Raw genomic sequence first — 14,776 nt, 5'->3', positions numbered from 1 at the left:
CAACAACAACAAAACCCCAACCAAAATAACCCCAACAAAACAAACCTGATGCACTGCTGTAGACCTAGTCCTTTGGAGATGGTATCCCCTGCCAAACTATTTAGTAAGATAATAGAAGCAACTAACATGCAAGATTCTTAAATTCACAAGCTTGATACAGGAAGTGCCTATCTCTGAACAGGGTTTGCCAGCTGCTTAGCCATAACATTTTGAATTAAGGCCTGGTGACAGCACTTGATTTCCAGGACAAACACTGCTGTCTGTTATCACAAGTCCTGTGCCTGGTATGAAAGCATAGCCAGCAAACACATGCCAACTTTTTTCTTTCAGTACTTCAAAAAGAAGAATGTAAAGAATAATAGAAAAACATATGTTTCATCACTTTAAACACAGGTTGAGGCCAAAAAGGAGACTGCTAATCAGAACTTAGTCCTATCCCTCTCACCTCTTGCAAAACATTTTGTGCTGGGGAAAGCGTGACATTGACAAAGAAGGAGAGAGTGGAGAAGTGTTAAGTCAATCTCCTGCCCCAGTCCAAAGAAAAAGCAACTACAACTGCTGTTACATGTAGCAATGCTGTAAGAAATTTAAAGTTCACATTTCAGGTAGCAGCATAAGTAATTATTCCATAAACCAAGCCTGCTTTTCATCAGCCCACCCAGATGCCAACCAGGGAATCTGTCAAGGAGGGCTGTCAAAAGCAAGAATCGATTTGCATAAATTTAATTAAATGGCATACTTTCAAATGTCACACAAATCAGAAGCACACAAAAAGTCAGATAGCAAACCTAGTTAAGAATGGAGAAGGGCAAACAGCAGGTTTGTGGTAGCTCAGCAGTTTTATTTATGCCCTGGAAGGGGCCTGGGATCTTAGCTCTGACATTAAGTTCTTGAGAGTTATATCTTAATAAAGGAGTAATTTGTGGAAGACATTCTTTGGCAAGGCACATGAACCTATATTTTTGAAAACCAACATAATTGTTAAAACTCTTGGGATGAGAATTTAATAAATTAAATTATTAATTAAATAAATTAATAAAGAATTTATGTCAAAGTTCTCACATCCAGGACTCTGATGCCAAACTCTTTAAATATACATCTTTTTTCCAAGAAAGCTTAGTAACTGCTAGTGCCCTGAGAAGAAATTTTACCCACTTATTTTCTCTTTAAAACATACCAATGTAAGTATTCTGAGATTCTTAGGTGTCTTGCTTGGGGTTCTTGTTCAAAAGCCTACATCTAGAAAGATATCTTATAAAGTCTTGCAAACAAACAGGCCTGCACATAAGTCTCTCTGTAAAGACAGAGGTATATATACATACATATGTGTATATATATATATATATATATACAAATATCTAAGAGCTTGGTGCTAATTACACCAAGGCTGTGGCTTTGATCCCTGCTCGGACCACAGACTTAAGGGCTGGACTCGATGATCACTGTGGGTCCCCTCCAACCCAGAATACTCTGTGAAATCTATGAACACAGAATGATTTACCTTATAAGCCTGCATGAGCATGTGGATGACTCCAGGGGCACCATGGCACCAGTGAACCAGCCTGTCAGTCTCATTGCTCAGCGATGATGGGTAATTCCCAGATCGGAATTTTTTATGACGCACGTAGTCAATGCTTGGCTTCACCAGCTCTGTCAGGGTCTCCTGGTCCACATTTGCAATTGGCTGAGGAAAACATTAAAATAAACATCACTAAATACACCAACAGAAGTAGTAACAAACTGTGTCTCAACACTTAATTCTACAATCTGTTTTCAAGTATCCTACATAAGTGACCTTGATCCAAATACTGTGAATCACATCCTACAGATTTAATTAATGCCTGCTTATTACACCCTTGCTAAGAGCATTTTTACAGTCATTGCAGAGACAAAGAAATTGGGGCACCAAGTTGTTACCTGTCTTAATGGAGGTGACACAGAAAGATAATGGAAGAACTGAGAACAGAGTATGACGACTCCCAGACCTCTCTTTGTGACTTAAAATAGGGACAACACTTACAGAAGAAAGACAGTTTTGTACACATGGTGCTCATAATACAGACTTCCAATATATTGGGTTACACATTTTGTTTTAAAAATAACTATTTCCCAACAAATGAAGGAAAGTGTATATAGCAGCATACCTGGCAAGGGCTTTATGAAGGCTGAAGTTCTCCATCATAAACAAAGCTCCCTGAAGCTATGGGCTATAAATCTGCATTTCCAATTTCAGAAGCAATAGCTACCTCACCAAATACCTAAACATCTTTGTACTACAAAATCACCCTTCAGTTGCTCCTAGGAATTTCCTTTCTAATTTTTTTGTTTAATTTACATCCTTGTCAAACAGAGAACACATCCATAATCCTGCATGCTCCTTGAAACTAAAGGTTTAGAAGCCAAGTAACTGTGGTGTCTGCATTTGCTCTTGTTTGGCATTCCCTCCACTACCAGCCCATTTTCCACCATTGTAACAGCAGAGCTCTCTATTTTGACACAATCTATATGATTTCTGGAATTTCTGCAAGCTTTGGGAACAACCACAGGCACTGGAGCCTATAACAGCCTAATAACTGACCTTATTTTTTAAAATAACTTGTCTTTATTACTGATTCAATGTCATAAAATTCCACTGATTCCCATCAGCTGCAGCACATTTGTATTCAACAGGTGAGCACACTTCTAGAATTCAAAGTCTAGCAGCCAAATGAATGTAAACTTTCAATAGCTATATTTTGAATAACCTGAAGAAACGAGAAGCCTCTATTTCCCCTCAGCCAGAAGACCTCTGCCAGACTTCTATCCACCAGGTCCCTCAAGCAGACTGTTCCTGCTGCTCATCAGAAGTACACCTGAATACAGAGCAGCTTGTCATGAAAAACACCCCAAAGCTACCCAGCCCTCACTCAGAACCCTCCCTGTGTGGTAGGGAGGCTTCACAGGAATGTTTGTTTTGGGGCTCTTGATTTCACAAGGCAATCCTGCAGAAGAAGGCAAAGAGGATGGGCACCAGCAATAAATGCCTTCAGTCAGGAGCTGTGCAAGGCAAGCCCAGGCCAGCTCAGAAATCCTTAGGAGGTAAATCCAAGAAGAGCAGGGCTCTTTACAAACCTCCTTACCTTGTGCTTCCAAGAAGATTTGAGTACAAAGGAGTTTCTTGCCCAAGCTGCTGAGGCTCCCAGCACTTACTTCAAACAGGCAAAGAGTAACCTACAGGTGTGTGTCCTGACTTTCTGGCCAAGAGCAATGGTATGCAAACAGACACTTGTGTTTCAAGGTTAGTGAAAAGATCTTAGAGACTTCCAAGCTAGCACTTCAGAATGCCCCCTCTTCCTCCTGGATGAATTATTTAACATGGCTAAGCTCTTATTCTTCTAGCAGCCTGTAAATAACTCCAGCAATACCTGTTTTCTCCAGTTTAAGAAGTGTTTGGACAACACTCTGGGAACATAGTATGATTTTTGGGGTGTTCTGTGCAGGGCCAGGAGTTGGACTTGATGACCTTGATTTGTCCTTTCCAACTCAGCATATCCTATGATTGTATGATATAGGTGTTGTACAGGAATTACCCTCAGTAACCTTCACATCTCAGGTGCAACGTTCAATGCCTTTTTTTTGTTATCAAATAACCACTCAACAAACCATCTCTTGAATTCTTTGATGAAAATACAGCAAAATTCACCCCATTTGGCGTGGGAGGGATGAGGAAAGTATGGGACTCTGATATGCCATCTTCTTCTGCAGTGGATGACTCAACTTTGCATGACTCACAATATTTAACATACAGTGAAAATATGGTAATGTAATGCTGCATAAACAATGGCTTTCTGGTAATTCTTAAGAGCAGCAATTACATGTAAAGGAAAAATAACTAGAATTTTAACATGTAGATAGAATGGCTTCTCCTCAAACCAAAAAGCAATGTGCAATGATTTCTGCTATCAACCTCAAATAGTAAATGAAGCATGGAGCCTTTAAGGAGCCTTCCTTAGAAGACTAGATGTTTCTCTGAAAATCTAGCACAAGCAGGGAAAGAGAAAGAGAAGCCAGAAAGCTGAAAGAAGCAGAAGGGGGTGGACAACCTTGCTGAAGAAGGCAGTAGGTAAAGATAGGAACAGGGTAAATCAGAGCAGCCTGAGGCCCCAGTGGGTTGGTCACTGCAGAAAATGGGTATAGTAAGGTCAAGACACACCCCAGGTAGCAGAGCAGTAGCTACTTCTATAGCAAAGTCAGCTGGTTCAACCAGAACTGCTGGTGGAAATGGTGAAAGGTAATGCAGTATTTTTTCTAAGCAAGGAATGGCTGAGCAGTAGCAGCACCAAATACCAGCTCAATCACTTCTGCAGTGAGCACTGGTACAAAGCTGCAGACTGTGAGGATGTACAGTCCTTCCATTTGCCTGAAGAAAACTCATTCTGCATGAGCTGGCAAGGAAATTGATATTTACAGAGATGTGCAGACTGGCAGCAGCACCTTCAAAAACCAGAAACAGGTGCAATAAAGTTTTGTAGTTCTGTGGCAATCTTCTATAATGAATCTTAAGACTCTTTTCCCAGACTGTAGAACAAAAATAATCATAAACCTATTGCAAATCTCAGGGCAGGGGGAATTGATTTAAGTATGAGAAAGAGGAGGTTTACAGAAGAGAGGAATGTCACTAAGGAAAACAAAAAGAGGAAAGCAGAGGTCATAAATACACAAAAGTACATCAGACTTTTGTGTGAGAAATAGGGGAGCCAAGGAAGAAGAAAAACATCTAAATATTAAAAGCATACTGAAGACAAATATGTGACTAAGGATAGTCTTCCAACAGCACCAAGACAGTGGAGGGAGAGAAAAAAATCACTGCAGAAGAGAGGAAGGGCATGGAGGACAGGAGGCATCAGCGGTACAATAATTTTAAAACAGCAAAAAGTTGAAGAGTGATGGATAATGAGTAAGTGAATTTTTAGCTGTTCTAACTGCAGGTACCAGAAGAAGTATGATGATGAGAGAAAGCACTTCACTGTCTTTGCTGAGGACAAGAAACCAGATCCTGAAAAGCTGGTGCTCTGAACCACAGCTCAAGAGTTAATTCATTCTAATGTGATCCTACCCTAGTCACAGTTTTCCTCTGCTACCAAACCCTTAGGTACCACCTCAGCACAGCTCTGTGCTGCAGTCTAACTCCAAGTTGTGAGACCCTGATCCAGCACAACACTGCACACGCATGAAAGCTGAAGATAAGATCCCTCTGATCAAAAAATCCCTGCTACCTCACCCCAGCCAAGAGAAGATGCTCTTACCTGCATGAGCATGTAATAGATGCCAGCCACTCCATGGGCTGCTCCAACATACTGCTTCCTGTGCCACTGGTACAGCAGAGGACAGCGCTCTGTCTTCCGCTCCTCCTTGGAGAAGTTCTTCCCCGACTCAATAATAGCATCTATTACCTAAGGAAAAGAACATATCCTGATGTTGCTTTCTTCAATTCAGAGGGTTTTGCTTCTGCATGACTAAACTCACAACAAACAATAAGCCACAATACAGTGGTAGGACAACAATATTCAATTCATTTGGATTTGAGTGCTGAAGGAGAAAAGGTATTTTCCTTAATGATGAATTCAATTATATTTTAAGAGTAAAAATTTAATCTATCAATATTTCTAATTACTTTTTTTCCAGCCCTGGCTTCTCTGGTTCTGGTATCCGCAAAATGGTCATGCATGCTCCCCACGGTAAATTTCCTTTCTTTTTACTTAAAATACTTGCACACTTCTGGGGTTTTTTTGGTAACAATGTCTCAAGTGGTCAAAACTAGTTACATATTGACTTATTTCCTTGGCTGGACACAGACCCACCCACACTGGCCTGTCCCAGCCCCAGCTGGGCAGCAGGGAAAGGGGGAAGAGACTGAATGAGATGAAATTGGGTTTCCAGCTCTAGGCCCCTCTTCTCTCCAGCACCCCTCTCTTAAATTGCTTGAAATATGTATGAGAGTGATCCCAGTTCAACCTCAGTGATACTGTGATGCTGGAGAGAGAAAAGTGTCCTACCTCTTTGATAACAGACTGTGGGACAGTGTCTGGACCGATTTCAGTGTTCAGGTACAGCAAGGCATACAGGTAACCTGCTCTGCCATAGAGCAGCTCATCTGGAAGTTCAGAATCTGTGCTGATGACTGTCCTCTGGAGCTGCAACAACCTGCATCAGACAAGGAAGGTGGGGAGAGAGGATCTTCTGTAGAGATCACACTGCATTGTACAAGCCCATCAATCCAACCAGAAAGCAGAACAAATGGTGAAGCCCCACCAATCCCCTTCAACCACTCCCAGTCCAGCTGACTCTGGGTTTACAGGCAGGAGTTCTGCACACCTGCCATCCTGGAGATGGGAAACTCTGAGCCAGAGCCAGGCCAGTATCAGCACAGCTGTCAGGATTCTGTGCAGGCAGAAACAGATGCAGGGTAGGAGGTGGAGAAGACCAGAGAGCTACTCCAGCAAAGACAGAAACTTCCTGGAACCTCTGGGAATTTCACCAAAGTGAGGAACACTTAATTATACATGTTTAAGACGGAAAAAAACAAACACACAAAAAACCCCAATACCACCATTCGTTGTTCCCTCTCCTAAGAAAACACACTGTCTCAAACATTTAGCACCTCAGTTTTGAAAAGCACACTGCTACAATGCACAAGTGTTTTGCTTGCCTTTAGCAGTGAAAAAACAAGAAACAAGAAGCGCTGGCCATGGTAATCCTCATTTTCTCCAGAATGACTCTCTACTAATACTCTACCAGTCTGTATTAGCACCGAGGTGGGTCAGAGATCTGTTTTAGGACCACTCCCTCCCTATCTCTTCCTATCTTTTCTGATTAAATTGATATTTAGATGAAACCATGGTGATGATCCCATTTTAAATTGGGGGAGGGGTAACAACAGTCTGGATTAAGACCAAATTCAATTCCCAGATTCCTCCAGCTATTATTTCTCAGGAGAAATGTTACCATTAATATCAGGTCATGGCAAAACCACTGACCCCAATCATGTGTTTATGCTATCCCTGCTTAATACTAGGGAAAAGCCACTAAAAAACCCCCGTTTTATATCTCCTTTCTCAGAACTATAATTTGGGTTTATAATTAAATGATTTTCTTCTAAATTGTCCACTATTAAGTTTTATTGTTGAACTCATACAACTGGACAAGATAAAAAGTTACAAGTGAAATCACAGATTATATTTTGACATCTATAATGTACCACTCAGCTGGTGTCATGTATTTATTTGTAAACAAAAAAGTTATAAACAAACAATCAAACTAAACTCCTTTTCATTACTCCTCATAGAAATTACTTTCCAAGGAGAGGCAACACTAAAAGTTTTACTGCTAATCTCATTTTTGCTATACTCATGCTTTTTGCCTTACAGCAAGCAATGCTGCTTTCTGAGCTGCATTCAAAATGACATGCCCAAGCTGACTGCCAGTTGTAAAAGCAAAAAACCCCAAACCTAATGCTCACTTCAAAACTGAAATATTCATTCAGGAACAGCAGCAGAGGTTAATCACACTAGGATTCTAGAATAGAAAGAGACCAGTTACGTTTCCAAACATAAACTAGAATGGAGATGAGGACATAAGCCTCATTGCAAATTCTGCCAGCCTGAGGTGTGCTGCTGGACAGCTATCAGATGGACTGTGGTGCTGAATGCAAACCCCACAGGGTTCCAGGACTTCCAGCCCTTGCTGGGATAGCAATCAACTGTACCAGCAAAGGCACAGTCAGCTCTCTAATGAAGCTACATCTAAGTGGGATTTCTTGAGACATTTGTTCCATTTAGATTACTTTGAAAAAGGGTTGGAATTTTTTCAGGCAACCCTTCCTATGCTCTGACCTAATTAAATTCTTTGCCTTTACAAATCTGCTCCTGCAAATACTTCCTCTTTGATATATTAAATTTTTGTTACGTACCAATCCCATACACCGTGTTTCTGTCTGCCTGCATCCAGACCCAGTGCACATGTTTTGTAATGAATCTTCAACTAAGACCCACTCTTTACAGAAAGCATCACATACTGCACAAGCACTACATATTGCTGATGACAAGAGCATGGCTTTTGTTAAATGTCACTTCAATGTGACAAAATCAGAACGTGTGTGCACTACAGATATGCCCAGGACATCCTGTCCTAACAGCGATAGAGGACTCAAGATAAACGACTAAATATGAATCAAGTGCAAGCCAGCTTTAATAAAGATAAAGCATATTTTGTATTGCTGTACCAAAACCTTATCAGGAGAGAAAGTGTCCATTCTTTAACCCTGTCCTCTAAAATTTCACTTGCAAAGTTACTGAACCAACGCTCTCTACAAATGAAGGGCATGGATTTTCCCACCATCAACCACTTACTTGGCAACACAATCTTGAGATTCACTGCTGTTTTTCAGCTTGTGGTAAACCACTGCACCCACTGCCAATGGCCCAGCATCACCACAGAGGAAAGTAACTCTTCTGCCGTTCAGATTGCGAAGGATTCTCTTCACGTAATCGAGAGATCGCTGCAAGTGGCTCTGGTTTTTTGTGACGCGGTACAGTTGCAGATATAAGAGGGCAATACCTGAAATGAACACACGAAAAAGAGAGAGTTTCACTCACTTTTCTTTTTAAGTGTATCCTATTCCCCTCTTTGGTGCCTCTGAACCAGTAACTCAAATGTGAACAGGTATTTGGGCAATAAAAACATGTCAGTCAAGGGTCCTAGCTTACACAGTGTGAAGGCAGTGGGCCACTATTTGGATGACATTTCAATGGGATGGTGAGAAAAATAAAAATTATCTGACTGAAGCCCAATGGTAGAGTCTCAATTTCCAAAAACAGAAGCAAACTCATGACTCAGGCCTCAACACTTCACAAACTGTATTGGGTTTGCATAGCCCAGCCTTGGTAGCGGGAGGCTACAGGCTTCTGTGAGAAACTGCTGGAAGCTTCCTTCATGTCTGGCAGAGCCAATCCCTGGTGGCTCCAAAGGTTGATGTGGTCAAGACTGGGAAATTAGAAATAGTGGTAATATCTCTGTAATAACAGATTTAGGAAGAAGAGGAAAAGAACATTACTGAGCAGCTGTAATTGTGAGCAGAGAAGACTGGAGTGAGAACATGTGAGAGGAATAACTCTGTTGACACCAGGATCAGTGAAGAAGGAGAAGAGAGGAGGTGCTCCAGGCACTGGAGCTGAGATTCCCCTGCAGGCTGTGGTGCAGATCAAGGTGAAGCTGTATCCCTGCAGCCCATGGAGGACCATGACATTCATCTGCAGCCCCTGGAGAAAACTCATGGAGCACACTAAAGCAGGCATGCCAGCCTAAGGTGAGGTTGTGACCTATTGGAAGGAGGCTGTAACCCCTGAGGAGAGAGGAGCCCACACTGGAGCAGCCTGTGCTTGAAGGACTGCACCCCATGGAGGAGTGATCCATGCTGCAGGTTTGCAGAGAGCTGTTGCTCGTGAGATGGACTCATGGAGAACTGTCTCCTGTAGGAGGGACCCCCATGGTGGAGCAGGAGAATGACTCTTCCCCCTGAGCAGGGGGTGAAACTATGGGTGATGAACTGACCACAGCTACCATTTCCTGTCTCTCTGTGCTGCTGGGGGAGGATGTAGAGCTGGGAAGAAGGGAAGAAGGTGTTTTGAAGGTCTTATTTTACTTCTCACAATCCTGCTCTGATTTTGAAATAAAATTTATTTTAGAAATAAATTCAATTAGTATCTTTAATTCTAGTCTGTTTTGCCCATGACAGTATTCAGTGAGTGATCTCTCCTGGTCCTTATCTCAACCCATGCAGCCTTTGTTGTATTTTTCTCTTCCCTGTCCAGCTGTGGAGGGGAGTGACAGAGGCTTTGTGGGTGCCCTGCATTCAGCTGGCATCAACCCACTACACAAAGAGATCATTGAAGATTCAAAAATTTGAGTTAACAAGCACATGTGTGATTCAGTATACTAATTGTACAATTCTCATCTATTATATGCAAGAAGTGACTTCCCTTTTGATTTGTAAAAGGATATTTTGATGAGTTTTTGGATTCAAGCTCTCAAGTTCTTCACACCCCCTAAACGTATTTCATAACAAGATTACAAGCTTGTACAAGTCAAACAGGTTTATAAAAGCCAGAAGTCAAATCAGGGCTAGAAGAATGCCAGGAGGTACTATCAAGCTTCACTCTTTTGAACTCATTACATAGTTTTCCATTCAAACAAACTAAAACCTTAGAAGTAACAACAATGTAGGCTGAAGGAAGTGAAACAAATCCATCTAAGTGGATGCCTATTGGCCAATCACTTATCTCCAGACCACACTGTAACTCAAACCCATTTCTGAATGGAGAGAGCACTCTCCTGAGCCTCATCCAAAGCCAAGTACACACAAGGCCCACTGAGCTCCCAGAGAGGCTACCACAGTAGTACAGAACAACAGTACCACAAGAGTGCTGGTACATCCTCACATGCTCCCTGGGCAGGCTCTGAGCCAGCCTTTCTAGTTGAATCTAAGAAGAAGAAAGCTGCAGAGTTTAGGTAACCCAGTTCAGCATCATGGGAACTTGTGGGCTATTTACAGAGATTTGTGGAACCCTTTTTTATGCTGCAACAGATGTGTAAATATCTTGGCTTGACCAAAGGATGATTAGAAATGTAGCCACAAAGTCCAGTTCATCTCATCCTTCCTAGTGTTTCTCAGTGCAACACCCTTAAAATGGCTCCTCCAAGAGGTCTGGCCAAAAAGTACAAGAGGACAAGTAAAAAAGTACTTGTATAAGTAAGATGGACTCTTACATGTGTCCCATGGTTGCTACATGCCAAGAGCACATGTTCCAAGGCGTTAAAGATGTTTCACAAAATGCAAGCCAATGCTCATGACTGCACTGCCTCTAAGATTTGTCCAGACTTGGTACATAAAAAGCAGGGCAGTTGTTTACAGCACTACTTTTACCTTCTGATTTGCACACTAGCAAAATGCAGCAAGAGCAAGTTTGGGGAAAAAGTATCTGCATTAAGTATTTTAAAAACCAGATAATTTAAAGACTTTTATTCAGAACCATATCCACAGGAGCCTTGAAAGAAGTTAACAGCTTGGAATAGATGTAAATGGCAATCCTTCTACGGGATGGAAAAATCCCACACTCATTAGACAACGTCACTTGTTCATCTATATTCCTGTTTCAGCTAATGATGGCTGTTACTTTTACCTTATGACTCATTTTCAGTATGCTCTGGTTTATCAGCCATAATTTCAGTTGTCAGTCACTGTGCCAGAACACAGCTCCCCGGGAGCCATTCCGTACTGTCAGCACGAGAAAGCCCACCACTGGAGCTCTGCACGCACTCAGCAGCCAGTCACTTTCAGACCCTGAAACACGTCTATCTTTTAAGCCTGAGTTGTCTAAAAGTTCCCCACCCATCCACCCACAGCACCATCTGTACCAAAACATCAAGAAAAAAGCAAAGAAATTTTACCCTTTAATTGCCAGATTTAAGCCTAAGGATGGATGAAGGCTGGAGAGCTTTTCCAAGCTACTCCCCCCTCATGACAGAGATAAAAGAATAGATCTCCTCAGGCCACATTTCAAAAATGTAGTGCTAAAAGTTTAAGTATGCCTGAAGTTTGAGCTAGAAGAGCAGGAACAGAATATGCCAGTCTATCCAGCAAAGTCACACTTAACCGGCCTAGATGGACATGTCCTGGCAACTTGAAGAATAGTGGCCACATCAGACATGAAAACTGCAGGCTCTGCCTAAAGGATCAGTGTCCTGGTTTCAGCTGGGATATAGTTAATTTTCTTCTCTGTAGCTACAGTGCTGTGGTTTGGATTTAGTGTGAGAATAACACTGATAGCACACTGATGGTTTAGCTGTTGCTGAGCAATGCTTACCCTAAGTCACGGACTTTTCATTTTCTCATGCTCTGCCAGGGAGCAGGTGCACAAGATGCTGGGAGGGAGCATGGCCAGGACAACTGACACAAACTGGCCAAAGGGATATCCCCCTACCACAGGACACCATGCTGGGTACATAAACTGGGGGGAGCTGGCTGGAAGCCACCAATCTCGGCTCAGGCATGGGCTGGACTTTGGTGAGCAGGTGGTGAGCAAAGGCATTCTGCATTGTCATAGACATCTTTTATGAAAAATCCTTCCCTTAGGATTTTCCCTCCTGAGAAGCTAAGAGGCCTCAGGAACAAAATGTAAACAATGCTTATCTGCTGCTGTGGAATGCAACAGGTGGATCTGTGATTGGCCCATGTTGGTTGTTTCTAATTAATGGCCAATCACAGCCCAGCTGGCTTGGACAGAGTGTCTGAGCCACAAGCCTTTGTTATCACTCCTTCTTATTCTACTCTTAGCTAGCCTTCTGATGAAATCCTTTCTTCTATTCTTTTACTATAGCTTTAATATAATATATATTGTAAAATAATAAATCAGCCTTCTGAAACATGGAGTCAGATCCTCATCTCTTCCCTCAGCCTAAGATCCCTGTGAACAATGTCACACTGCATCACCCATTTCTCTTGCATTTTATCCTTCTCCCCTTTTCATTACAATTGTAATTATTATTGTTGGTTCCATTACTATTATTATTTTACTTTATTTCAATTATTAAACTGTTCTTATCTCAGTCCATGGGTTTTATCTTTCTTTTTTTCAAATCCCCTCCCTATGCAACTACGGCAGAGGGGATGTAGGAGAGGCAGGGTGTGAGTGCTCAGCTGTTCGATATTTAGTTGCCAGGTGAGGTCAAATCACACCAATTAGAAGGGCTCATTTACATCTGGACAGCATCAGTGATGCAATGCTAAATGAAAAATGGTCCCCAGCAACAACCACCACGTGCATATGCCTAATTTTCCTCACGATCTTCACAGTCTTGCATTCATACCTCTACACTCCTCCTCCTCACACAACCATTTTACCATTTCTGTACAGACAGAACAGGAATAGCCAAACTACCCAAATTCCAGATTTGAAGGCTACAAGCTTCTGGCCACAGAACATATTTCCCCCCATCTATTCCCAGAGATTAGAAAATGCTGTTACCATTAGAAAACTGCTAACTAGTAGCCTGTCGAACAGAAAAAGGTGAAAAGTAACAATTTTTTAAAAGCAATTTTAAAGAAACAAGAGGAAAGATAAAAGACCAGCCTTAGAAAATCCACTCCTCTTGCAAAACAATGATGTCCATAAACAAAAGTCAATTATCATTCTGTATCTTTATTTGCTGAAGTCAATACAAGTTACAGGCAGTGGTGACCAAGGTTCCAGAGTTAAAAGAAAAACCAACTCACAAAAATGCCCGTAACAGAGGATTTCTGCCACTCCTATGAGAATATCAGAATCTCCTGTGCATAAATCCAATCACATCATTTAACAAATCCATTTCATTGAAATTCTAGCTTTCTCACCAGTCCAGCCAGTATAGGCAGAGCAGTCATGTGGATCTGCTGTCTTCAGCCCTTCCTCCATTTGCTGCAGAAGGTCCTTGATTTTTGCCTGGATCCGTTTTGAGAACCGAGCATTGACCTGAAAGCAGGAGACAGGGAACAAGCCAGAAAAGAAAGTAATTAAACAATGCAAAGTGCCTGCTCCACTTTCTTGTTTGGGAAGAAAACCAAACCAAACCAAAGCGAATCAAACAAAAAATAACTAGGAAATAAATAACACATACAGCAATCAGCAGCATCAAGGTGGTTCATCTTAAGTGTGTCTCATGCAAATTCATTCTGACTACATTTTAGAGTAAGTTACAGGTATCTACATTAGACAAAAATTACCTGTGCATTCTGTAAAGTCACACAAAGAACAGCTATGGACACTGTGACAGCATGTAATTCTAATCAGGGTCCTGGTACCAAGACCATGTTATGGACAAACAGCACAAGCCCCCCACGTTATAGGTGCTTGCTCTCATTATAATCACCCTGCACACCCTTTGTAGCACTACAGAGCAGGAAATAGCCCAAGGAAAAGAAATGTACCAGGTGACCAGTCTTTTTGTACAGAATACTCAAGACAATCAAGCCAAAGAAGATGAGCAGAAGCAGCTCAGCATCTTCAGCTCAGGCACAAAGGGAAAGAAACAAGTCTTTGATTTTACACACTGCTTGCTTTTACTTTTGACCAAAAAATGCTTATATAGATGAAATACATGATCTATGTTATCAGAGAGTATTTTACCTTTTCCAACATTTCTCTCTCATTATGCACACTTTTAGGGAAGATAAGTTAGTGATTACTCCCTAAAGCCTATAGAACATGGAAATTAGCACAGTAGTACAGTAAGTTCTTGACTACAGTACATCCCAAAAGTGTGGGGTTTGGATAAATTACAGGTCCTGGATGCCACCATGCAACCGATTACTCAAGATGCACCACATTTCATACTCTTGTTCAGAGAGAAACTTCAAATAATCAGTGATTTCAAACATCCATCCAACAGATTCAGAAATCAGAAATATTTAAGAATTGCACAAGGCTTCTGACACACCAGAAATCTTCAGGATGGATAGTTCAAATCCATTTAAGGATATCCATGGTAGGACAGGAAGGGAGAAGGAAATTGCGAAGGAAATATCTCACACTGAACACATATCATTCTAGAAACAAGCTAGAGACACCTTAACCTTCTCTAATATCTCGAGCAGCCAAACACAATAGGCATCTGAAGCCTGTTACTCTTCAGTGGTGTTAAGTACCTTTCTGTTAAGGAACTGTACTATGCATCCACATCACCAGCACCACACCACCCTCCCTTT

At 41.6% G+C, this 14,776-nt stretch overlaps 1 protein-coding gene across 1 annotated transcript in view; it reads right to left on the bottom strand.

Moving 5' to 3' along the window:
• LANCL2 (LanC like glutathione S-transferase 2) overlaps positions 1 to 14,776 on the bottom strand; it is a 32,103-nt gene that overhangs the window by 8,001 nt on the left and 9,326 nt on the right. Inside the window, exons 2-6 of the mRNA XM_054273542.1 lie at positions 13,427 to 13,544; positions 8,388 to 8,595; positions 6,036 to 6,183; positions 5,286 to 5,432; positions 1,502 to 1,684 (exon numbers count right to left, since the gene is read on the bottom strand). Of these exons, the coding sequence (XP_054129517.1) occupies positions 1,502 to 1,684; positions 5,286 to 5,432; positions 6,036 to 6,183; positions 8,388 to 8,595; positions 13,427 to 13,544 (804 nt within the window). The remainder of the gene's footprint in view (positions 1 to 1,501; positions 1,685 to 5,285; positions 5,433 to 6,035; positions 6,184 to 8,387; positions 8,596 to 13,426; positions 13,545 to 14,776) is intronic.

This window comes from Melozone crissalis, unplaced genomic scaffold (assembly GCF_028551555.1).
Source record: "Melozone crissalis strain CALT ecotype California unplaced genomic scaffold, PUWL_Pcris_2 ptg000016l_1, whole genome shotgun sequence".
NCBI classification, from domain to species: Eukaryota; Metazoa; Chordata; class Aves; order Passeriformes; family Passerellidae; genus Melozone; species Melozone crissalis.
This window is presented reverse-complemented; position numbering and strand designations above follow the sequence as displayed.